This window comes from Pelodiscus sinensis, chromosome 2, assembly GCF_052426305.1.
Source record: "Pelodiscus sinensis isolate ZL-2025 chromosome 2, ASM5242630v1, whole genome shotgun sequence".
NCBI classification, from domain to species: domain Eukaryota; kingdom Metazoa; phylum Chordata; order Testudines; family Trionychidae; genus Pelodiscus; species Pelodiscus sinensis.
This window is the reverse complement of record NC_143053.1, coordinates 189,831,131-189,855,526: the sequence shown is the minus strand read 5'-3', so window position 1 is coordinate 189,855,526 and position 24,396 is coordinate 189,831,131. Positions and strand designations below refer to the sequence as shown.

The window sequence follows — 24,396 nt, the reverse complement described above, 5'->3', positions numbered from 1 at the left end:
CAATTTTTTTCTACCATTGGAATGAATTTGTTTAAACAACTTAATCATAGCCAGGCGAGTGATGAAATTTTTGGATGCAAAAAGTACAAAAATAATAAAGTGCTGTAAAACTTAAAACAAAAATTCAGTTTTTTCCAAATTTCAGTTGTGTTGATGTACCCCCGAGACTTCTCTTGAGTACTCCTTGAGTGCTCTAGGGAACCGAGATGTGTTTGTACACCTAGTGTTTGGATGGTTTGTAGACAGAGGCAAATCAGTTCTGAAGGCACTAGAAGTACAGGAGTGCATGTTGGATGATGTATGTCAGCAGCCATGTGGCTCATGAGATGAAGGCAGGTCAATATCGAGACAGTTGGACTCAACATCATGGCTGAAATTAAACTTTTTATGGCCTCTGATTTGGCAGGTAAGCTAGTGCTAGCAGGAATTGAGATGAGCTCCTATGAATCCTAGGGATTAGGTGGAGCAGAGGATAGACTTCTGCTCATTGATAATAAGGCCAAGAGATTAAAAAAAGTCTTTGGTAAAGAGAAGCAGATCTTTTGTGGCATGCTGGGAAGGGCCTCAAATGAGGCAATCATCCAGGCATGAAAAAAATCATGATGCCTTTGTGGCACAGATATGCCGTGGCTACAGCCTGGGGCAGACAAGATTCCAAAAGGAAGAACTCTGTAGAGGAAATGATCTGAGGCAATAGTAAAATGGAGGGATCGTCTGTGCATCCGGTGTATGGTTACATGAAAATATGAGTCTTGGAGGTCGAGGACTGGAAACCAGTCTCCCTTGTCCAATGCCGGAATGATTGCCGCCGGTGTGACCATCTTGAATTTCGTTTGTGGAGATATTTGTTTAGATGGTGGAGGTTGAGAATGGGTCTCCAACTGCCCATCTGTTTTTCTGTAAAAGTAATTTGAATAAAATCCCTGCCCTGATATTGCTTGGGTACCCTCTCTATGGCTCCTATTCGTAGGAAGTGGTGTACCTTACGATGGAGCAGCATTTCATGAGAGGTGTCCCTGAAGAGGGATGGGGGAAGGGAGGTTGGTGGAACTTAAATAAGAGGGCTAGAATAACTAGAGTTGACGATTTCTAGGATCCAGCAGTCCATGATAATTGCTGCCCACTGATTGTAAAAAGGGTGCAAACAATGATGGAATATGGCATATTCGGAAGGCACTGGTGGAGTGAGGAGGTCATGCAGGCTGTCATCAAAAGCCTCAAATATGCTGCTTGGAGACCTGCTAGTTGGACAAGTGGATGTTAGAAGCTCTCTGGCATTGGTTCCTTGCCCTGGAATGATTTCAGTCAAACAATCTTTACTGTTGCCTGCCAAATGAAAAGTCACTCTGTCTCTGGTAGGGAGTGTACTGTCTCCTATGATTTGGGGGCATATACATCCCTAAAGTACATAAGGTGCTCTGCAAGTCTTTGCTGGAGTGAAGGACTTCATCTGTTTTCGCAGCAAAGAGTTTGTCTTTGCCAAACGGTAGGTCCTCAGCTTTGGTTTGAATGTCTCTGGGTACACCAGCTGCTTGCAACTATGATGAGCATCTCATCACTGTAGATGTTGCCGTTGCTCTTGCAGCCATGCTGGTGGAGTCATGCACCATTTGCAGCTCTGTGCGGGATGTAGTGTAGCCTTCCTGCATTATAGATTTTACTATGGGCCTTTTATCATCTGGAAGATGTTGTATTAACTCTGGTAACTTGGCATAATTATCCAAATCTTGATTGGTTAACAGTGCTCTATGATTAGCTATATGAAGCTGTAGTGTCAAGGAGGAATACATTTTCCTGCCAAACAGTCTAACGGTTTATAGTCCTTGTCCTGAGTGGCGTATTTATATTGTGGGGTCTTGGATTTGTGCTGTGCAGTGTCTACCACTAGAGAATTTGATTGTGGGTGAAGAAATTAGAAGTCGATGTCCTTGGAGGGAATGAAATACTTTCTATCAGCTCTCTTGTTGTTTGGAGGGATTGTGGCTGGTGTCTGCCAGACCTTATCCACTGCTTCCATAATTGCCTCGTCTTTGGGAAGCACAAACCTTATATTTTATGGCAGATTGAAGATTCTTTAAATGCTTGTTGTTTTTCGTGCACCTCTGATAATATGACCTCCTGGCTGATAGCAACCCTTTTGAATAAGTCTTGAAATTGTTGGGAATGGCTGCCTCATCTGCAAAGGAAGAGAATTTGTCAGTTGGTGATACGTCGAGTTGCTCAGTATCAGGGTCCTCAATAATCTGCCCCTCTTCTGTGTTTGGATCCTTCTTTGGGGAGGTGGAGTATGAAGATGAGAGGCAATATTGACAATATTGGGTTGATGGTGCTGTCGAGAGGCACTGTGGCGGTGCCTAGTAATGGTACCAGCGAGGTGGATAGTGGGGGTGATAGGACCAGTCCGGATACCACAGAGGATTATGAGAGTACCGTGGGCGATGTCTGTCACGGGATGTGTGGGCTCTGGGTGGAGAGGAATGATAAGATGAGAATACACTCTTGAGATCGTCATCATAGTCACTATAATGAGAGAGTACTGGCGATCATGGTGAATGAGGAGAGCTGTGAACTGATAAAGGAGATCAAGATCAATGCCTCGAGGAATCATATGAAGATCTGGGTTTCAGTTCTGGATCTGTGTCACAGGCTCGTGGCTTGCCTATGTCGGGTACTGAGGATGTGCCATGCAAGAATCCTTCTCCCAGCAGCAGGTTGGTCATCGGAGGCCCTTTTTATTAAAGAAAATATAAGCAGGGGCTGAACTACTGCTTGCTATCAGCCAGCTAAAAGGAGGGGTGGGTGTGCCCACTACAGTTGTTTAGCTCTGCAAGGTAATTAACTGTTAACTGTTGACATGTAAATACTGCTCAGGAGAGAATCCGAAGTGTGGCTATGTAAAAATTCCATTCAGCCAGGGTTGATGGAAGGTCAGTGTTGGAATGGAATGTGGAGAATTGTATATAATTTGGGACTGTTGTGGGGGTAACTAATCATGCTACCCCTAAATGTGGGAACTGTAAAATATGCCACCAGTGCTTGCAGGAGAGACACCACCATCATGGTAAGAGGTCTCAGAAAAACAAGCCTCCCCCCTTTCAGAGTTGAGTGAACAGAGCTGGGGGAAAGGGTTAAAGGACTTGAGTCAGCCTGCTTCACACCTGCCAGGTGTGAGCTATAAGACTGGCCCAGCCTGCACCTTTCCCCCTTTGTTTTAAGGACAGACCTAAAGCAGACTCCCTGAGGAGTCTTTTCTTTTGCTAGTCCAGTGAAAGCTGGATTCATTTGGCAGCCCAGCTGGTGGCTAAAGAGTTTGAAATCACTGAGAGCTGAAATCACTGGTTTGGCTGAGAGTTGAAATCACTGAGAGCTGAAATCACTGGTTTGGCTGAGAGCCAAACCTATTGCAGCCAGTGAAGTGGCGGCGACCAGCGGCATGGTGTGGAGCGGCGGCAGGCAAGGAGCGGCCATCAGTGGTGTGGTGTGGAGCGGCGGCAGGCGAGAAGCGGCGACCAGTGGTGGCAGCAGATGAGGAGCGGCGGTAGGTGCCCAGCAGAACGTCCAGAGGCATGGGACGAGACAGCTGGTGGAGCATGGCGGAGTTTCGTATAAGGTGCCCCCTATCTATCCCCCCACCCCCATTTCTACCCAGGTTGGGAGGTGAAACCCTGTGGGTGAACTTTGGGACTCTGGGTGGCACGGACCAGGGACAGAGACTTTTGGGGTGTCGGACTCTTTGGACTTCGGGCGATTCTTGGCTGGGGTGGGGGCTTGGCTCATGTTTGGGTTATGAACTCTGTTTGTGGTGTTTCCCCAAGTTAATGCCATATGACTTCTCTCTCTGTTTCATTAAATGTTTCTTTCCTACACTCAGACTCAGTGCTTGTGAATGGGGAAGCATTGCCTTTCAGAGGCGCCCAGGGGTGCGTGAATTTCCCAGATTACTGGGTGGGGTCTCGAGCCAGTTCTTTGTGAGATTGACCCCAAGATATTGAACCCAGCCCTGGTTACTGCCAGGCCTACCCGGCAGAAGGGTTACAAAAATAAGGCCCATCCGGCCAAGGTCCTTGATCGAGGACCCTATGTAACAACGAACCAACGAAAAGATGGCTCTCCCTCGGCCCAGTCCCTGGGTAAGTGTCCTTAATTAACAGAAGTGCAACCTTCTTGGCCAAGGTCCTCAATCAGGACTTTATGCAGCAATGCACTAGTGGCTCGCTTTGCTAGTGCACGGGTCTACGTCCTCTATTCGCAGAAGTTTGGCCCTCCCGGCCCAAGTCCTCACTCGTGGGCTTGATGCAACCACAGAAGAGTGGTTCAGTCCCCCACATCCACAGGCCTGCGTCCACTCTTAACAAAGGTTCAGTCCTCACTGCCCACATCCTCAATCATGGTCCCCCTTAGAGCAGGCAGGAGGATGGTTAGGGCTAGAGGTAGGGGGACCTTGGCTCTCCCGCTCCACCGGGTCCTGACCCAGAGCCCTAGGGGCAGGGAAATGGTCCACTGGGTTGGCGGGGTCAACTGCCGAAGCTCATCAACCCCACGGGGCCAACTGTCCCACCCTGGGTCACTTCCTATGACCACGCGGCTGCCTACCCTTAGACATCTTACGTCGGAGTTGTCACAGTCCCGAGCAGAGTGGGTGCCATAACCGAGGTTGTCCTGCTCGAATCTAGAGCTGGGATTGCAGCTCCGCTAAAGTGGCCCAACGGAGTTCCGGTTGTTGAAGTGTGCCTTTAGTCCATGGAGCCCCCCTCTGGGTGGAAGAAGCAGCAGTGACTGATCGGGTGGTGGCTTGAGTGACCCTTAACTGCTAAGGCTAAGGAGTCCAAAGTGACAAACCCCTTTGCAAGGAGCCTAGCCGCCCCGGGCCCGCAAGGCTTCCCCCGATACCTGTTTGGCCCCGGGTGCCTGTTCCCCTTCAGGCAGCGGCAGCAGGGCTCCCAGCAGACCTGCCGACTCCGGGCGGGCGGGCGGTCTCCCTCCAGGTCAGCAGCCCCAGTGGTCCCAGAGTAGAAGGTGCAAAGTCCTCTGCCATGGCACCGACCACTCTTCTGCCGGCCACCCCTCCCTCTTCTGGCGCAGAGACTTTTATGGCTCCCGCTGGGTGGACATATATGCTGTCAAGCGTCCGCGGTGGAGCTCCCTCCCCTCCAGTCGCCTCATTCAACCCTGGTTCTAGTGTGGGATGGGTTCACCCTGGCCATCTGAGAGCATGCGCAGCAGGCCCACCAGGGCGAGAGCTTCTTGCCCCAGAATGCGGCGCTCCCCTAAGGCATAGTGCGGGGTGCTGTTGTCCCATCACAGTCTGGCACTGGTGCGTTGTAGTCTTGTGTGTAAGCAGAATAATGACAGCTGAAGGAAGTTTCCTGCAGTGCCAGGGAACACAGTGCTGGTTGTGATGGCACCAACTCCAGGCTTGGGGTGTGAGGCAAGGGCTTGGAAGATTTAGACCTGGCCTTCGTCAGCACTGAGGTCTTAGTCGGTGTCAGCAGTACTGACATCTTGTCTGGTTCCCTGACATCTGACCTCTTCAGTGAGGGGGTAGTCTGTGCCATGATCTGATCAGATCATGATTTTGGGTCTGTAACTGATGCGGTATGTGGGCACCCGGTATCAGAAGTGCCCGACTTGTCTCCGTATTAACTCATGGTGATAGGGAGCAAGCTGGAGAAACCCTTCTTCTAGCAGAAGGCTTAGGTGAAAGGGCGCTTGGGGGTCGTCTTCTGGGAGTTATCCTTCTTATGCCGTTTACTGCCATCCCTGTGTGACTGAGGCTTGCGTGTTTTGTCAATAGTAGCACATGTAGCCTCAGCTCTCTGTCCTTGCGAGCTCTAGCTGTGAGGCTACAACAATGCACACACATCTGGGGGACATGTGCCTCTCCCAAGCAATGAATACAAGATCCGTGGCCATCCAAGGCAGGCATAAGGTCATGGCATTTTTCACATTTCTTAAATCTGGGGAAGCCCAGCATTCTGCTATTCAGCTTCTTTCATCATCTCTTATTATTATTTTTAATGAAATACAGGCCTGAGGGCTGCAGCTGGTGAAGCTGGTAGCACGCTGCGCCTCAGGAACTGCACCTTAACTATTGTGACAGACCCAGACCAGCTGTCTGCCACTCACTGGTGGAGGGAGTACATGCTGGAGCTTGGGTGAACAGCTTTCTCTTTCCTGAGTAAAAAAAGGCCAAACCTAAGTCCAGCATAATCAGGTGGCACCTGGGGTCAATTAGAACTTGCAGAAGCAACAAGCTCATTAGTCACCTGCAGACAATTAAGGCCTGTGGTGTCACTTTAAAAGGGCTTCCCCCAAGCAATGAAGGGGGAAAGAATAGAGAGAAAGACAGGAAGGAGGAAGTGCTGTGTGCAGGAGCTATGTGAGTGTGAGCCGAGGACTGACGAGCAGGTACCAAAAGAAAGGTACGGGGAGGGATTGTTTGGGTGGCCCAGGGACCACCCTGCCTGTTGCTGCTGCCATAGGGTCCCTGAGCTGGAACCCAGAGTAGTGAGCAGGCCCGGTTTCCCCCCCAACCTTCCCACAACATCTCAACCTCTGCCTCAAGAAAGGAGATCAGGACTCCAAAGGGGATTTTACCCCAAACTTATGAACTAGCCTGTGATGAGTATGGTTCAGTAGACTGTGACTCCTGCCTCTAGTAAAGAGAAAGAGGCCATATGGAGGGCCACAGCAAACCTCTGAGGCTAACACTATCCATCAGTAGCGCGAGACCCACGGGGATTAGCTGGAGCTTTGCCACATTATTTACAGCAATAAACATGAAAAATGTATTTTTAAAACTAGCTATTACTAACTATGATAATGAAAGCAAACAGTTTAAAAAACTAATTATAACTCAATTCCTAACTACAGACAACTGAAGAGGAGAGAGATTGCACTCCATCTGTGACTGAGGGCGGTAATGAAGAAACCGAGGGGAGCTGGGCAGCACGCACGCAAACTCCAAAGGCGCAAATGGCATGCGCCCCTCTTACACATGTGCAGTCTGATTGGGTACTGCTAGAAAAAGACTCCAATCTGCAGCACCAGAAAGAGTCCACCACCACCAGTGGAGCACCCACGGGGACATCACTCGAAGAAGAATTTTGTGATCCTTCTTATGCCTCTTGTTTTGAAGGCAGACCAGTTTATATTATTCCCTATTTCCTTTTACCGTGCAACCCTGTAACAGTTTAATGTAAAACAAAACATGCATTTACTTGCAGACAGCATCAATTATATATAAACGTAGAAACATATAACATTATATATAAACATAGAAACATATAAAATGGACATAAAACAAATAACTTTATTATTTATTCGCATTAATTTCAGAAAATAACGTTTCTCCCACACAGGCTGCATTTATCTTAGGTATTTGGCCCTTCTGAATGTTACCTGATTCTCAGACCTTCTCCATACACCTGGAGGTAACTGTTGTCTCACTAAGCCTGTGCAAAATAATGTATTCCCTAATTCTTTCCTCCTTTGAAGAACACTTAGTAGAAATTCTAAATACTGATTGTAGTGCTAGCTACTAATAGTTTGAGGCAATTATTCCCTTCATTCTCTCCCTTAATCCCAGTTCTACAATTGACTCCAGAAGACTAAATAAACAAATCCTCAGGAATTTCCATGGTAATACCTAACAGGAAGGAAAACCTCATGGCTTAGCGCTAACTTAAGATTTAGCAAATTCTGTCAAAGATTTCACAAGGGATCTTATGCACTTCACAATTTTCTATTTGTCAAGTTTCCATTGGTAAAATGGTGATAGCAATAATTCCCTGCCTCAGTATGTGGAAGATACATTTATTAATGCACGTAAGATACAAGTTGAACCTCCCTAGTCCGGCACCCTCGGGACCTGACCAGTGCAGAATCAGAGAATTTGCCAGACCATGGGAAATCAATATTGTCTAGCACCGTTACCAACACTTCCACTGCTTACTGGGCTCTTAGAAGAAATTTAGGGGTAAATTAGAGCTAAATAACAGCACAGAACACTGAGCCCCTCGACTGTTGGCTGTAAACAAACTTTATGGGACTGGGGGAAACTTGGCCACATCCATCGAAAGTGGACATCCATCTAACTAAAATCAAGCCAGACCACGGATGTTGCCAGACCAGAGAATGCTGGAGGTCCAACCTCTACTCATAAACCAGACTTATGCTGCAATAGTAAAACTTATTATTTAAAGAGGTATTCCTTTAGGACTGTAGATTCTAGCTTTACCACATTACAATAGAGTAGTGACATGAAAAATAATTTTCAGTGTGCATCTGAAGATAAACTGTAGCAATCTAAAATTAATCTTAAAAGCATAGTCATTTTAAAGACTAAAACAAATTTCTTTTAGAGAGCATTAATGAAACAAACCACTTCAATGTTTCAGGAACAGGAAAATGATATCTAGAATTTTAGTGTTTCTGCCTTGTGGAATTTCTAGAAGTTTAACAGTCTAAAGAGCATTCTGATACCACATGTTGACAATGTGACCCAAAAGTGGAAATCTGCCCAGTGACTTTTGATGAATTTATCTTCAGTTAGGTAAGGTGGAGTCCCAGCTGCTGACCTCCTGATGGCAATCAATGAATTTCAGTTAGGAATTGGCCAGGGCAGAAAGAAAGGGGAGTTTTCTCACTTTTGCTGTCTTCTCAAGAATTGCCTCTTGAGTTTTTTCTGTCTTTCTTTTCTTACATTTGGTAGATTTCTCCCAAGCTCATAATTGAAATTAGTGAGTGGATGGTAAAGACACAAAATCTCTTTTGCCCATAATCATTTCAGTTCAATAAAGAGAAAATAGTGCTGATGCACTAAAGTATGGATGTCATGTTCCTCCTAGTATAGAATCAAATGTATGTTTTTTCTTCCTTCTGTTTCAAATGTCAAATATTTGTCCTGCCTCATACTCATATGCTGATTGGATAAATACATAATTAGACAAAAGAGAGTTTAAAATAAAGATGTAGAAATGTAGCCGTGTTAGTCTGGTGTAGCTGAAACAAAATACAGGTCTATGTAGCATATGCCCTGTCCTCTTTTTCTGACATTATGATAGGTGATCATTTATATATTTTTCTGGCATTTCCAGCGAATACATTTTCAATACCAAACTCCAAAAATTATATTATTTTCCCCAGATGTACAAGAAGCCTTTTCAGAAATTTTCCACTATGCCACATAATTACAATATTATGGAGATTTTTTTAAAAAAAGCTACTTGTGACCATTAGACTGAAATTACTCCAACTGAATAAATTGAACCAATTGGATAATTACCATGTTTCATTTGAGGATTTTTAAATGCATTAGTGGATTTAAATCCCAATAACAGTTTTTGTGGTGAATAAAATGTACGTATCCTGTGCAGAAATAATTAAACTGTTTTATGAAATACCCAAAGCAATATCAAATCATATTGTGGGGATTTTTGCCAAACTTCATCTTTAATCAAAACAATTTGCTAGTTTTACTGCCTTGAGAGCGATAGATGAGAGAACCTGAAAAGGTTATGACTGTTTCCAAGGAGTAAAGACTCAAAAAAGAAAAAGTACTTGCCAAGTAACTGAGTAAATTATCGGCGTTGTTGGGATAAACTCGTGTCTTTAGACAGTAGTGCCTAAGCTCTTGGGATATGAACAAGTTCTTTTGAAGAACTGAACATTTAACATGAGGTTTCCAGAAGGAGTCATGTGCCCAGTTCTTTTCCATTTAATCAAAATTTAACAAAAGATATGAAGAAAGGGGAGTGAAGGCTGGGCAATATGGTATTGCACTGATAATCTATTCGAAGAATTACAAATTGTTTGAACATTGCTAGTATTGAACCCTAACCTTGGAGAGATTTATTGGCAGTAAACAATCCTCAAAGGAAGTAGGTCTGAGGAAAAAACTAGTTAAATAAAAAAATTACAAGATTACTCTCCCAAATTGGCATCAGATCTAGACACCAAATCCAGAAAGTAATGCTGCCTAAAATATGTGAACTGAGTCTTTCAAATCTCTGTGACAGAAACATTAATCAGATATGCTCTGGAAGCTGCTCTGGAATGGGTTAAATGTATCCTGCAGCCTTCAAACAGTCTGACAACTGCAAGATTATAAAAAATCCATAAAAAAAGTCTGTTAAGTTAATCTCTGAACACAGAGAACCCTCCATCTCCTGTTATCAAACTGCCAGAGTTGAGTATAAATTTAGTCCTAGCTGTCTGTCTACCTACACCATAGAGCAGATGGATGCAGCAACAATTGATAGAAAGGTACAGAATATGCTGGTTTCTACCCTCACCCCCAGAGAGGTAGAAAGGATGTTAATTAATTAAACAAACAAACAAACAAATAAATCCAGTCCCAGTTAGGAAAGAACTAATAATTTTTAATATCTAGACTATATAGAGATAGAAAGACCTCTGTCCTTGAAGAAATACGTTAACAGTGGAATACCCAAAGATTTACAAACCTTTAAACAGGATGTAGCTGGATATTATTATTACTATTAATAATAATACTAATAATGATATAATCAATATTATCATAGCCTGTAGGAGCCTCAGTCATGGACTAGCACCCCATTGTGCTAGCTGCTGTATAAACATAGAACAAAAGACTGTGTGATTAACTTTAACCATGCTTATAGAAACTCTTAATTTCCTTAGTACAGTATTTTCCAAAAAGGGGAGGATCTAAGTGTATTCTCTTTGGAGGCCCATTGTGAGGATGCAGATATATTTGCCATCATATTCAGCCATATTCAGCCAATGCCTCATTTTTTCTATTAGTTGGAAGGTTTATTACCTAGAAATATCAAGACTCTCCTTCCAGTGTTAACAGAAACTATACAAAAAGAAGCAAAACTCCAAAGTCTCTGGGAAAAAGTTCTTTGTGATGGGGTACGCAAACACAACACTGGAGTAACAGAGGTGAAGGAGCTGTTCTGAGCTCAGTCAGCTTTGCTATGCCATGCCCGCAAGGAGGAGGAGGAGCTTATAAGGAGATCAGAGCAGCTCAGCTGAGCGTGGACCAGGGAAGAGAACAGACCTTCAACTCTCAGGGCACGTCTAAACTACATTCCTCTTTCGAAAGAGGAATGTAAATGAAGCAAATCGAAAGTGCAAATGAAGCATGGATATAAATATCCCGCACTTCATTCGCATATTTGTGTTCGAGCGCTTTTTCAAAAAAGGGTTTTTCAAAAGTGAAAGCACAATCTAAACAGGGTTCTTTCGGGGAAAAAAATGAGGAGTACGGGTTCTTTTGAAAAAGGTTTTTTTTTTTCTCAAAAGAAGCCCATCTAGACTGCGCTTTCACTTTTGAAAAACCCTCTCTTGAAAAAGTGCTCGGACACGAATATGCAAATGAAGCGTCTGATATTTACTTCATTTGCACTTTCAATTTGCTTCATTTACATTCATCTTTCGAACGAGGAATGTAGTCTAGTCATAGCCTCTGCTCCTGAGGAAAGAGCCAACTGAAGATAGGAGCTTCCCAGATTAGCACTGCCTTTAAAGCCCCTCCCTGAAGAAAGGGATGGCCAGATCCTAATGTCCCCAGAGAAGGAGTAATTCCCCTCTATATCTAACTAAGTCAGTTTAATTGTGCTAATTCTCCTTGCTTTTTGTTCCCAGACTAACCCAGGAGGGGAGACACTTCAAAGTGACTTGGCTGAAGGGCTGAAGCACAGAAAGAGGCAGGTCACCGCAGAGGTGGAGCAGCCATTGGCAAGAGCTACCCAGCAGGGAGAGACATGTTATGCTATCATCAGCCACAAGGAGGTACCAGTGCGGAGTCAACTCCTTCACAACTGGTGAAAAATATAGGAATCCTTCTCCCCCTGAACAGCAGAAGAATTGACTGACCCAAATAGGCAAATACTCTAGACTTAAAGATGTGGGTTGATAGGACAGACATGAATATAGCTTGTCTTATCAAATGGATGACTGAAAGCCAGGTGAAGGTCGCTATACTGGACTGTCTTGACATCCAACATAGTCTCTGTAGAAATATTTCTAGGCACAGTGGTTAGTCTACCCCTTCACGCCCCGATTAGGGTCCAGGTGAATTGTCTCTCTTTTTCTCGAGAGTTTACCTATTTGTATACTGAGTTTCTGTCTTTGCCAAATTCTTCTCAAAACTTCCTGCCAGGTTTTTAATACAACCCTCTTCCTTAATTCCTTTCTGCTTGGAAAGATCAGAGCGCCTATCCTTTCCTGGGTTCTTCAGGCCAGAGAGACTCACAACTGATCCTACTAGTTCCATAATTTCTCTGAGAATGAGGAAAGCAAACCTTTATGTAACCAGCATGATGTGTCTTCAGCCTACTGTTTTCATGACTGCAAGTTCCAAAATCTTTCTATTTTTGTCATTGTTCACCTATGTGAGCTGAACCCAAGGCCTGTGCTAATCCTATGATTACTTGCCCTCTGAAAACTCACATTTGCCATTGTAAAGCATAAGTGCAGGACAAATAAAACTAGTGCAAGATCTGATGCATTTCTTGAGAGCAGTGGAGGCCTATATTTGGCAAAATGTGCAATCCCTGCCACCAAGTGCAGTGATTTAATTTCTGGATGTACGATCTGTTTATGAGACAGGATATCTGGTAGAATTAGAAGTTGATATATAGTTTTTTTTCACTAGGCTCCCATGGCCCAAGAATCAGATTTGCAATGTCTTGCCTGGTTCTTGATGGGAGGAGGGAAGGCAAAATGGAAAATCTTGCTCCAACCAAGAAGAAAAGTATCTGCAAAGGATCTAAGATCCCTGCCCCATCTTGAATATTTTTGTTTGTTTGTAAGTATATAAGTTAACTACATTTTCTATCACTTCTTACCATTCTTTAAAAACATATTGCTATACATGAACCACACTCCTGCTTTGTTTCCAAGTGCTTTGTGAAATTAATCCATTGAGTCCATTCCTTACTCCTAAAACTCTCTATAGTCACTATATTTCCAAGACTGGTGTATCAGTGTAATATATCTGACACGCACTCCCTCTCTCTCCCCATTCTCAAAGTAAGAATAAGAGCCTCCGGAAAAGGGCACTTTTTCCGGAGGATCGGGGCCAGTCTAGACGCTCTTTTCCGGCTTTTTCAAAAGCCGGAAAAAAGCGGCGGACATTTTTATTTAAATGCCCGGGGGATATTTAAATCCCCCGCGGATTTCCCTACGACGACTAGTGAAATTTACATGCCCCTTCCGGAAAAGGGGCCAGTGTAGACGTAGCCTAGGGATATGAGAATTATCAGAAGACTATCTTCCTCTTTCAAGAGGATGGACTTTGTATATAATAAATCTCTTTCCATTTCTAATTCATAGGAACCTACAATCATGGAAAACAAACAAAACTTGTAAGTTTATTCTGGAATGTATGCAACACAAAAATTCAGAAATTACTGAACATTTTCAAAAAAGTAATAAAAAGAAAGTTACTGATCTTTGGCTTGGGCTTTTTTTTTTTTTGGCCACATTTCAGTTCAAAGTGTTTTTATACTAAAACCATAAAACTCTAAAATAAAAGGTGCTGGAGTGGGCGTAGAGGATTATAATTATCACTCTTAACTGCAGAACAGTGAGGATAACACTATAATAAACTGCATAAAAACACTTGAACACATTAATGAACTGCAACTAAATGAAATTAATGAATGGGCTTGTCCTTGTCATTCTAATGTCCTTGATATGTTGTTCATATATTTTCACAGTTGACAATTTAGAAAATAAATCATGCAAGAAATGACAAATGTACCACATTCAGCAACTCTTGAAAAAAATATCATAAAAACATTTTTTCACAATGGATGTATCTTATTCTTCCAAATACTGTAGAAGTTTACTAAGAGACAATTCCATGCAATGCTGTGTTTAAGCAAGCAACTTCTTCCAGTTTTTTTTAATAATACAAAAAATAGCTATCAGTTCTTAAACTGTAGTTCAAATATGTGCTACTTAAATGCCAAAATGGAAAAGTATCAGGATAAGATTAATAGAGCAAAAGGAAAAAGAAGAAAACAGTTCATGGACAGCTAGATGTTTAAGATAAATAATGGCCCTTGTCCATTTTAAAATAAAAACAATAATGTACATCAGAGCAGATGTAAGCTGTCTCCAAGAAACTGTGCTCAAAACAACTGAAAGTCTGCATATTTTAAAGTCAAGATTGTATTATGGTCACTTTAATAATAATAATAACTTGTTGCCTTCTGTGTGCTTTGAAAACAAACATATTATTTGCTTCAGCTATTAAGAGATCAGTCTACACAACACACACAATTGTTAAAAAAATACTTTTAGGAATGAATTGGTATCTGAGTGGCTGAAGTTGTATTTAATTTAACCCTTATCAAACAATTTTACTCAAATCTATCAAATAAAAGATGTTATCTTGGCACAAATGAAGAGGAAAACAAACAAACATAAAACAAATCCAATTTTTATTTGTGTTCCTTAGTAGACAATAGTAAAGATAACAAACTCATAACTGTTTTGCTAACTACATTTTTACTTTGTAATGCAACGGATAACTTTGAAACAAATGTAAGGTTATCAGAAGTAGGGCCATCATCCTTAGCTGTGGCTAGGGAGAGCAGAGCTCAGTTTATAAATGATAGAGGATTGCAAGGCAAAAGTGGAATTAAGTCCCTTTGAACTCCCCTTATTCTAAGCTGGTTATGTGACTGTCCAGCTTTACTGTGCAAGTTACAACTATTCTTAGTAATTGCCAATAGCCTCAGGGGGCAGTTGCAGGAACCAGGAATTACTGGTAGTCCTGTAGTACCTGAGGGTATGTCTACACTACAAAGTTAATTCGAACTAACAACCGTTAGTTCGAATTAACTTTCATAGGCGTTACACATACAAACCGCTAATTCGAACTTAATTCGAACTAGCAGCGCGCTTAATTCGAAGTAGGTAAACCTCATTCTATGAGGACTAACGCCTAGTTCGAATTAAGTAGTTCGAATTAAGGGCTGTGTAGCCACTTAATTTGAACTAGTTGGAGGCTAGCCCTTCCCAGCTTTCCCTGGTGGCCACTCTGGGCCAAGCCAGGAAAACTCTTCTGCCTCCCTCCCGGCCCCAGAGTCCTTAAAGGAGCACGGTCTGGCTACGGTGCCTGTGCCAGGTGCAAGCCTGCCAGCACCCAGGCAGCAGACCCTGCACCTGGCATGGCATGAGCCAGTCACCCGCTGCCACCCAGCCCTCCGCCTCTTCCCAGGACCAGGCTGACAGCTCCCAGGAGCCTGCCCGGGGCTGCAAGAGGCAGGCGCCCGCCTGGTCTAGTGCAGAGATCATGGACCTCATTGAGGTTTGTGGGGAAGCCTCCAACGTCCACGACCTCTGCACTAGGCACAGGAATGCTGCCGTCTAGGGCAGGATAGCTGCCAGCCTGGCCCCCCAAAGGCCACATGAAAACCCGGAGCAGGTTTGCATGAAAATCAACTTGATCCAGTGAGACCCCCCCCCCTGAGCCCTGAGCTTAGAACATAAGAACATAAGAACAGCCGTACTGGGTCAGACCAAAGGTCCATCTAGCCCAGTAGCCTGTCTGCCGACAGCGGCCAATACCAGGTACCCCGGAGGGGATGGACCGAAGACAATGACCAAGCCATTTGTCTCGTGCCATACCTCTCCAGCCTTCCACAAAGAAAGGCCAGGGACACCGTTCCTACCCCCTGGCTAATAGCACTCCATGGATCCAACCTCCATGACTTTATCTAACTTCTCTTTAAACTCTGTTATAGTTCTAACCTTCACAGCCTACTGTGGCAAGGAGTTCCACAGGCTGACTATTTGCTTTGTGAAGAAGAACTTTCTTTTATTAGTTTAAAGCCTGCTACCCATTCATTTCACTTGGTGTCCTCTAGTCCTTATATTATGGGAACTAATGAAGAACTTTTCTTTATTCACCCTCTCCACACCACTCATGATTTTATAGACCTCTATCATATCCCCCATAAGTCTCCTTTTCTAAGCTGAAAAGTCCCAGTTTCTTTAGCCTCTCTTCATATGGGACCTGTTCCAAACCCCTAATCATTGTAGTTGCCCTTTTCTGAACCCTTTCCAAGGCCAAAACATCTTTTTTGAGGTGAGGAGACGACATCTGTACACAGTACTGAAGATGTGGGTGTATCATAGTTTTATACTTCCCCTCCTCCTTCTTCCCCTGGCTTCCCCCTTCCAGCTCCCTCCTCCCAGATTTCCCCCTCCCCTCTCCCACCCTCTCTCTTCCCCTCTCCCACCTCCTTTTCCCAGTCTCCCCAGAGGTTAATCCCTCCCCCTTCCAGTTTTGTTAAATAAAGAGAGTTTCTATTTTTGAACACACGTGTCCTTTATTTTTTACATCAGGAAGGAGGGCTAGGGAGGGGTAAATGGAAGGAGGTGAGGGAGGAATGGGGCACAAGCCCCCGATGGGGAGGACTGGGGTGGCTCTGCGGGCTCCTCAGGGTGGAAACTCTCCTGCAGGGCCTCCTGGATCCTGACAGCCCCCCGATTGTCCCCTCTGGATGGCAGCCTGCGGCAAGTGCAGCCGGGCTGATGGCCGAGTGCTGTGATGTGCCGAGTGTGGGCACTCAGGGCACTCGAAGACAGGACTGCTTTGCTGTCCCTCATCGTGGTAGACAAGCAAGCGGGGAACCCTGAGAACTGTCTGTCCGGGGTGGAGGTCAGGTCCCTTTAAGCACAGCCCTCAGCCAGCGTGAGGCAGCAGCTCCACACTCTAAGTCCTAACCTGATGCCCTGCCGGCACTGGTTTCGGCCAGTCTTAACTTCGGTTCAGGGTCCACTCAATGTGGACATGCTATTTCGAATTCGCAAAATGCTAATTTGAATTAGTTTTTAGGTCTAGATGCACTAGTTCGAATTAGCTTAGCTCGAATTAACTAATTCAAATTAAGTGAGTTCGAATTAGTGCTGTAGTGTAGACATACCCTTAGAGACTAAAAATATACATACACACACATATATACACTAGAGGTCTGCATCCCCTGCTCACTACACTCACCAAACCCCCTCTTGTAGGGGGTAGGCAACCCCAGCTCTTCCCCCAGCCACTGGGGGGGCCAGGCTTTGGTCACACCAGCCCGGGCCCCTGGTCCCTCCACTATAGAAAGGATGTGGACGCATTGGAGAGGGTCCAGTGGAGGGCAAACAAAATAATTAGGGGGTGGAGCACATGACCTATGAGGAGAGGCTGAGGGATTTGGGCTTGTTTAGTCTGCAGAAGAGAAGAGACGGGGAGGGGGAGTTGACAGCAGCCTTCAACTTCCTGACCGAGAGTTCCAAAGAGGATGGAGAGAGGCTGTTCTCAGTAGTGACAGATGGCACAACAAGGAGCAATGGTCTCAAGTTGCAGTGGGGGAGATCTAGGCTGAATATTAGGAAAAACTATTTCACTTGGAGGGTGGTGAAGTATTGAGGTTACTTGGGTTATCTAGGGAGTGGTGGTGGAATCTCTATCTCTAGAGGGTTTTAAGTCCCATTTGACAACGCCCTGGCTGGGATGCTTTAATTAGGATTGGTCATGCTTTGGGTAGGGGGCTGGACTTCTGAGGTCTCTTCCAGCCCTAGGATTCTGATTCTATGATAAGTCACCATTGAAAGCTGTGCTGCTGTTTGCAGCTAGGCTTTGTCTAGACTCGCCAGTTTTTCCGGAAAATCAGCCGCTTTTCCAGAAAAACTTGCCAGCTGTCTACACTGGCCGCTTGAATTTCCGCAAAAGCACTGACTTCCTACTGTAAGAAATCAGTGCTTCTTGCGGAAATACTATGTTGCTCCCGTTCAGGCAAAAGTCCTTTTGCGCAAAGCTTTTGCACAAAAGGGCCAGTGTAGACAGCTCAGATTTGTTTTCTGCAAAAAAGCCCCGATTGCGAAAATGGCGATCGGGGCTTTTTTGTGGAAAAGCATCCATGCCAATCTAGATGCTCTGTTCCAAAAATGCTTTTAACTGAAAACGTTTCCGTTAAAAGCATTTCTGGAAAATCATGCCAGTCTAGCCGCAGCCCTAGTGTTTCTTTGCGGAATCTGCTGTCCATCCCGGTGCTGCACCATTGTATGTGGCTCATGCCTTCAGTTACAATGATTCTGATTTCCTCTTGGTACCTCTTTAAGAACTGTCCTTGCTGTGGGGGGAAGCCCTAAGCATTGGTGCCCCCCAGCAGGTCTGGAATGCGTATGGAGCCCCAGCAACAACCCATGTTGACTGTGAGCGCAGTGAGGGGGGGGGGGGTTTCTTCTCAGTAGAGAGGAGGGTAAGTGCGTTTTGGTTTTTTGCTTCTCATTTGTCTGTGGCTCCTGACTATATTTTCTGTGGGTCAGTGGTCCCTGACTGAAAAAAAGGTCCCCACACTTCTGTCATAAGGAGGAGGGAGAAACAATTTTCTCCTTGGCCTCTGCATATAGGACAAGAAGCAACGGGCTTAAACTGCAGCAAGGGAGGTTTATGTTGGACATTAGAAAAAACTCCCTGTCAGGGTGTTTAAACACTGGAATAGGTTGCCTAAGGAGGTTGTGGAATCTCTGTCTCTTGAGATATTTAAGAGCTAGTTAGATAGACATCTATCAGGGATGGTCTAGGCGGTACTGGGTTCTGCCATGAGGGCAGGGGACTGGACTCGATGACCTCTTGAGGTCCCTTCCAGTTCTAGTGTTCTGTGGTTCTGTTATTTCAAGTTTTGGTTTTGAATGAGAATGTAAAGAACTTTTGAAATATTGGAATTTCCTGAGAACTTCCAGCAACAGGTCAGTTTTAACCTGAAGTGTTTTTGAAAGTTTGATATTTTAAGTTGAAAAAACTGGCAGTTAGAGAAATTACATCCCATTTCTATTTCCCAGGGTATGTGAATATGTTTGCTTCCTCAGAACTTTTAAGCCAGCGATGGCCAACCCATTACAGGCGAAGAGCTGTGAGCTGCAGGTGCTGGTGCGGAAGCTGCAATTTTTTCTTTGAAGAGCTGCATGCGGCTCGCGAGCCGCGGGTTGGCCACCCCTATTCTAAGGTAGCCAACTCCTGAGACCATGTATAATCATTAAATGGATGGTAACTATGTAATCAAAGAGGTATTTCTACAGTAATTACATCAATTTATTGTGCAGACTTTATTAAATGTTAGATGTCTGACATATAAAGGCCAAGTTTTTCAAACCTAGGTTTCTAAGGTTAAGCTTCCCGGCACCAAAGGAAGCTACATAGCCTACTCCATAAGGTGCTGCTTGATGCACAATTCTCTCAACACCTGCTTTCTCCTCTTAAATGGTTTATAGATAGAGCATCTTTCCATGCAATGCCTTTCTCTTCTAATAGACTCTGACAATGTGGGAGTCAGTATTAAGGATCGCTTCCCTGCACAAAGGCAGTGTTTAAAACCTGGCAAAGACATCTGTAGCAGGCTAAATCTTGCTAAACTACTGACTACCTAAAACCAAAGGATGCTATAACTAACAATACAAACTCATTATATAGAACAAAATCATGGATAACTTATCAAAAACACTCACAGAAAAGCATGAGGTGAGACATAACATAGAATGTTCTGACTCAAGCTGCAGATGGTCAGAGGGAGTTGACATAGCACTGCTCTTAAATAGCCATAGGCAGGGCTATGGTGCCAGTGGACATGGGCACTGTTCCTACAGGTACTGATAGGTAACATTCTCTGGCCTCATTATGCTGAGCCTGCACAAACCTCAGTGGAATACATGTCTGCAAACCCAAGAGGTGGCACTGATTCTGGAGCACAGTTCTATGGCAATGGGGTGAATTCCTCTACTTATGGTGTGTGTTGCTACAATCACGTACTTCCCAATGGAACATTCAGCCCAGGGCAGTATTCAAGGAACATAAAGTCAAAGAACCACAACTGCCACAAGACAGTTGAAGGGCAACCACGTTACAACCTCCCTCGCATGCAACCCTTATAAAATATCAATTCTCTAAAATAAAAATGGCAACAAATTTCACTTTTGAGCTTCTCCCTAGCCAAGAGAAAAAATCCATGGGAGATGCAGTAGCTTCTACATCCTTTGTGTTGAATACAAATAGGATCAGGATCATCTGGAAAATGGGGAAGTCATTTCCAGGGGCTTCTTTCTAAGCAGCATTAATGACTCTGATCACAGACTGAGGCATGAAGGTCCTCCAGATTGGTCATCTGGGTTAAAGGCAGTTAGGCTCCTATGTGCCCCTTAATATCACAGAACCAGAATCAGGATTTGACACTAAGAGAGTTTGTATTTTATATACTAATTTTGTTAACTCAAGTTACAACAGTCTTTGGCAGACAGTTTAAATATAAATTGGTTGGTTTCATATTGTTGCATACTCTATATATGTATGAAAATAAATACTTTTATAGTTTTTAAACCTACAGTAAGATTTTTAATTGTCTATTTATACTTCATCTTCCAAAATCTGGCAAGCACTCTCAACAGCTCTGACAACAATGTTATCATTTTAGTGCATGAGGCAGGAAATGAAACTGACCATCCAAAGATACTGAAAATTACTATAGACCAAGCGAGCTTTCATATGTGGAAAATACCCCTCTCCAGTTTGATTATTTTCCACAATACCTTCTTTCAGTTATAATAATTATGACTGACTTGTAACCCCAGCACAAAAGTTTCACACCAATGTGATGCATGTTGGTATCCCTTTAAATTAAAAAAAAGGAATTAGAATAATTTAAGGTTGTTTTATTGGAGTGGGAGGTTTGGAAAATTAAAGCAAAACTACAGAATGCAAAAATAAATTACTAGTTCCACAAAATGCTATACTGAGCTAGCGATGGAGACAAGGAAGCATCCTAAAGAAATCTACTCTTTGGGGACTGGGAGCTACTGTCCATCTTTTTCTAGGAGACCAGGTTTTCAGTAAGAAATATAAAGGTGATCCCAAATAACAGAAGAGTTAAAGAAGCCCCTACTCAGAGAACTGAATCTACCAGCATCATTGTATAAACTATCATATCTTTACTTTTTCCCTGAGTTTATAATAATTTATACTATGAGTTTTTACTGTGGAGTTTATACTACTGTGTTTTTACATTTTTCTGTCAATTTTTTCAGTACATTCTCCAAGAGTACACATGAGCTGACCTTCATTAAGTAAAACACTGAAATCCTTGACTAAACTCACAAAACAAAGCCTGAAGCAAAATGAAAGGAACTGCAAAAGATACTTCTAAAGAACTATATCAGATAGCAAGACAGGCTTAGCAAATACATTATCAAGTCACTGCTCTTTATCTAGCAACCTGTAATTACAAATTAAATATGTGTAGGTATTACTTTGTAGGCATCATCGTTTGTGAATCATGCACAGAATTAATCCACTGCAGCCAAGAGTAACATTTTGTTATTCACTAGCCACTCAAGAATGTGCACATCCATGTTAGCAGATTCTAGTAAAAACACAAGAGCCTGTATATTTTAGTCTGATTTATGCCATTTTCAATATTGGGCGAAGGGAGTTTTTAAGATATCTGACGAAGTGGGTGTTTGCCCACAAAAGCTTATGCTCCTACACTTCAGTTAGTCTATAAGGTGCCACAGGACTCCTCGTCGCTTTTTAAGATATTGTAACTGTTGCACATAAGACAATTAATAAATAAATATCGAGTTTAAAATAAACGAAGGGGCTGTGTCCCCTGCTTTGCTGCACTTGCCAACCCCCCGTTAGCAAGGGGTAGGCAACCCCAGCTCTCCTCCTCCGCAGGCTGGCCACCAGAGAGGGCTAGGATGGGCTGCGGCCACACCAGCCCAGGTCCCTTCTCTCTTCGCCCACCAGCCTGGGCCCCTTCTCCCTATCCTGCCACGCCAGCCTACGTCTCCCCATTTTCCCTCCCACGCACCAGCCCCGGCCCTTTTCTCCCCCCCAACCTTAACCTCCCTCCCCAGCTGTGGCACACATCAAGCCCGATTCTAACGCCAGTGGCTGAGGAGGCAAAGGGGTGCCTGCCCGCACCACAAGGGGTGCAGCAAGGCACAGGTAGTGCTATGTGCATGCAGTGCCTGCAGGGCACCGCAGCCTGCTGATCTGGGGAAAGCAGCAGTACTGGGGACGCTGTCCCAACCTCTTTCCCATGCGGTCCTGCCTGCGCATCTCAGCACCCCAGCAGAGCCCAGGGCTGCCCGTATGCCAGGAGTGGAAGAGAAGGAGCAGACAGGACAATGTGATGGCTCGGGGGTGCTCTGGCAGCAGCGATAAGTGCAGCCACTTGAGAGGAGGCGAGTCTCTGCAGGGGCAGTCAGACCCCAGGTGGTCAGGCACCGTGCTCGGGCTCCCCAAAAGCCTGGCAACAGGAGATCCCCCAAGAGCCCACTGCTGGTAAATAAGACTGGCTGGGAGCCCCGCTCCTCGCGCCTGTCTCCAGGCTGCTATCCTGAGCACTGCACCCTCCTTCCCCTGGGCTGTCACAGCTGCAATGTGGGGTCTGCTGGCTACTGTGGCACGTTTCTTGGTTTGAAAGCCCTGTGGGGTGATGTTGACAGAAGTGGAAGTAGGGGCTTGGTTCAAAATAGCAATTCCAAGTGGCGAAGGGGAGCAGCAAGGTCGGGCTCAAGCTGCAAGAGGGAGGAGGGGAAAAAGAGGGAGGAGGAAGGTGGAATGCAGAGTGATGTGATGACATCACTCCGCTGTCCCGCAGGAAAAACTTTTTTAAATATATAGACAAATTTAAAACCTGCATCCATTTCAACTTTAATTTTGGTAAAACAGTAGGGCCTTTATATTTTTATTAGTTATTTATTTTTATTATTATATTTTGTTATGCATATATTTTTATTAGCCCACAAAATGTACAGGCATAGTACAATGTGATAATAATTTTAAAAAATAAAATCTTAAGTGATTTACTTACATGAGATAAGATGGCAAGCTGCTGGTGACACATAACTGCATTCCTATTAGCCTCCATGAAATATCTTTGGGTGCGTCTCCTCTCACGCTCCAGCTTCTTCTCCAAAGCAAACTGGGAGGTGGACAAGCCATCTAAATACTTCATCATCACATCAGATATCATTGAACTGACTTCTACTATGTCTGGACGAGTTTCTGCATCAGGAGTCAAACACCTATTGAAAGATCCAGTATCTAATGAAAAATCTATGCAAAATTACACAGATTACTGCTTAATATCATAAGCACATATTCAATGGTAATTATCAGAAGTCATACTGAGCAGCAGATGAGATAAAACTGAAATCTAGTATGTCAACAGCTTGAAAGTCTTAAAATTAATAAAAACCAACCAACCAAATGTACACAGTATCAGTCCAGATCTACACTAGAAGGGAAAGTTGATCTAAGATACACCACCTCCAGTTACGTGAGTCAACATACCTTAAGTCGAATTTCTGTCGCATCCCCATTGCGGGAGGTCAACAGGAGAAACTCACTCCTTGACTTCCTTTACTCCTCACAACTTGGTGGACTACCAGAGTCAACAGAAATGCAATCAGAACTAATCACTCTCCTCAACATAAGAGAAGGTTGTTCATCCTGTGCTATAACAGGTTCTTTGTGATGCTCCACTGTAGTCTCTCTATGAGTACCCCATTATAGGTGCAGTAGCATTGTTTGCACCTGAAACTGGAGATCTTTGGTAGCAGTGCCCATTGGGCCATACACGCTGTCCTTTCTGTCTTGCAAAGTCTATATAGTACTGTGGGGACCACCTGCCCTAAGTTCTTCTCTACAGCAGAGTCTATGTTTGAACTCCAAAGCAGAAAGGAGGAGTGCGCGTCGTAGAACATCCATAGTTGCACACATCTAAGAACCTCAGTTAGTACACTACTTTTTGAGTAGTGTCTTACAGATGCTCCTCTACAGATGACTCTGAAGCAGTGCCTTGTCTAGATGGAAGACTGGGGCTTTGGAGTGATATCTACCTAAGATGATGGGACAGTGCATTCTAGTCGTGCATCTGATGCCATACTGTGCCAGCTAAAAATGTCTGTGGATGCCCAAGTGGCCACTTTGTCAATAGTTAGCACATTGTTTAGAAAGGAAACTGAAGTGGAGAGCAAGTAAGTGGAATGCATTCGAGCTCCAAAGGGGGAGTCACAGTTTATATCATTGGTAGCACAGGTGGATGAACGCTGAGATCCATTTGGAAAGATGTTATTTGGATACATCTAATCCCTTTGATCTTTTGGCAACAGAGAGGAATAAGCCTGCCAATTGCATGAAAGGTTTATTATTGTCAAGATAAAAGGATAAAGCTTGTCTGACATCCAAGATGTATAGTGTGGCTTCATGCTGGTTTGCCTTATGGCTTTGAGAAGAAGTAGGGAAGGTACACAGATTGATTTAGATAAAGAATATAAGAAATTCAGGTGTGATCTTTGTGAAAGATTGTGGGTAGTGGATATGCCATAAGAGCCCTTATATCTCCT

General features: G+C 44.1%; 1 protein-coding gene across 4 annotated transcripts in view; it reads right to left on the bottom strand.

Annotated features, from left to right (window-relative positions):
• Positions 1 to 24,396, bottom strand: part of NEK10 (NIMA related kinase 10) — a 200,924-nt gene that overhangs the window by 48,883 nt on the left and 127,645 nt on the right. For all 4 annotated transcript variants that reach the window (XM_014579152.4, XM_089776619.1, XM_025190296.3 and 1 more), the window contains one exon: positions 22,860 to 23,073. In XM_014579152.4, coding sequence (XP_014434638.2) covers positions 22,860 to 23,073 — 214 coding nt within the window. The remainder of the gene's footprint in view (positions 1 to 22,859; positions 23,074 to 24,396) is intronic.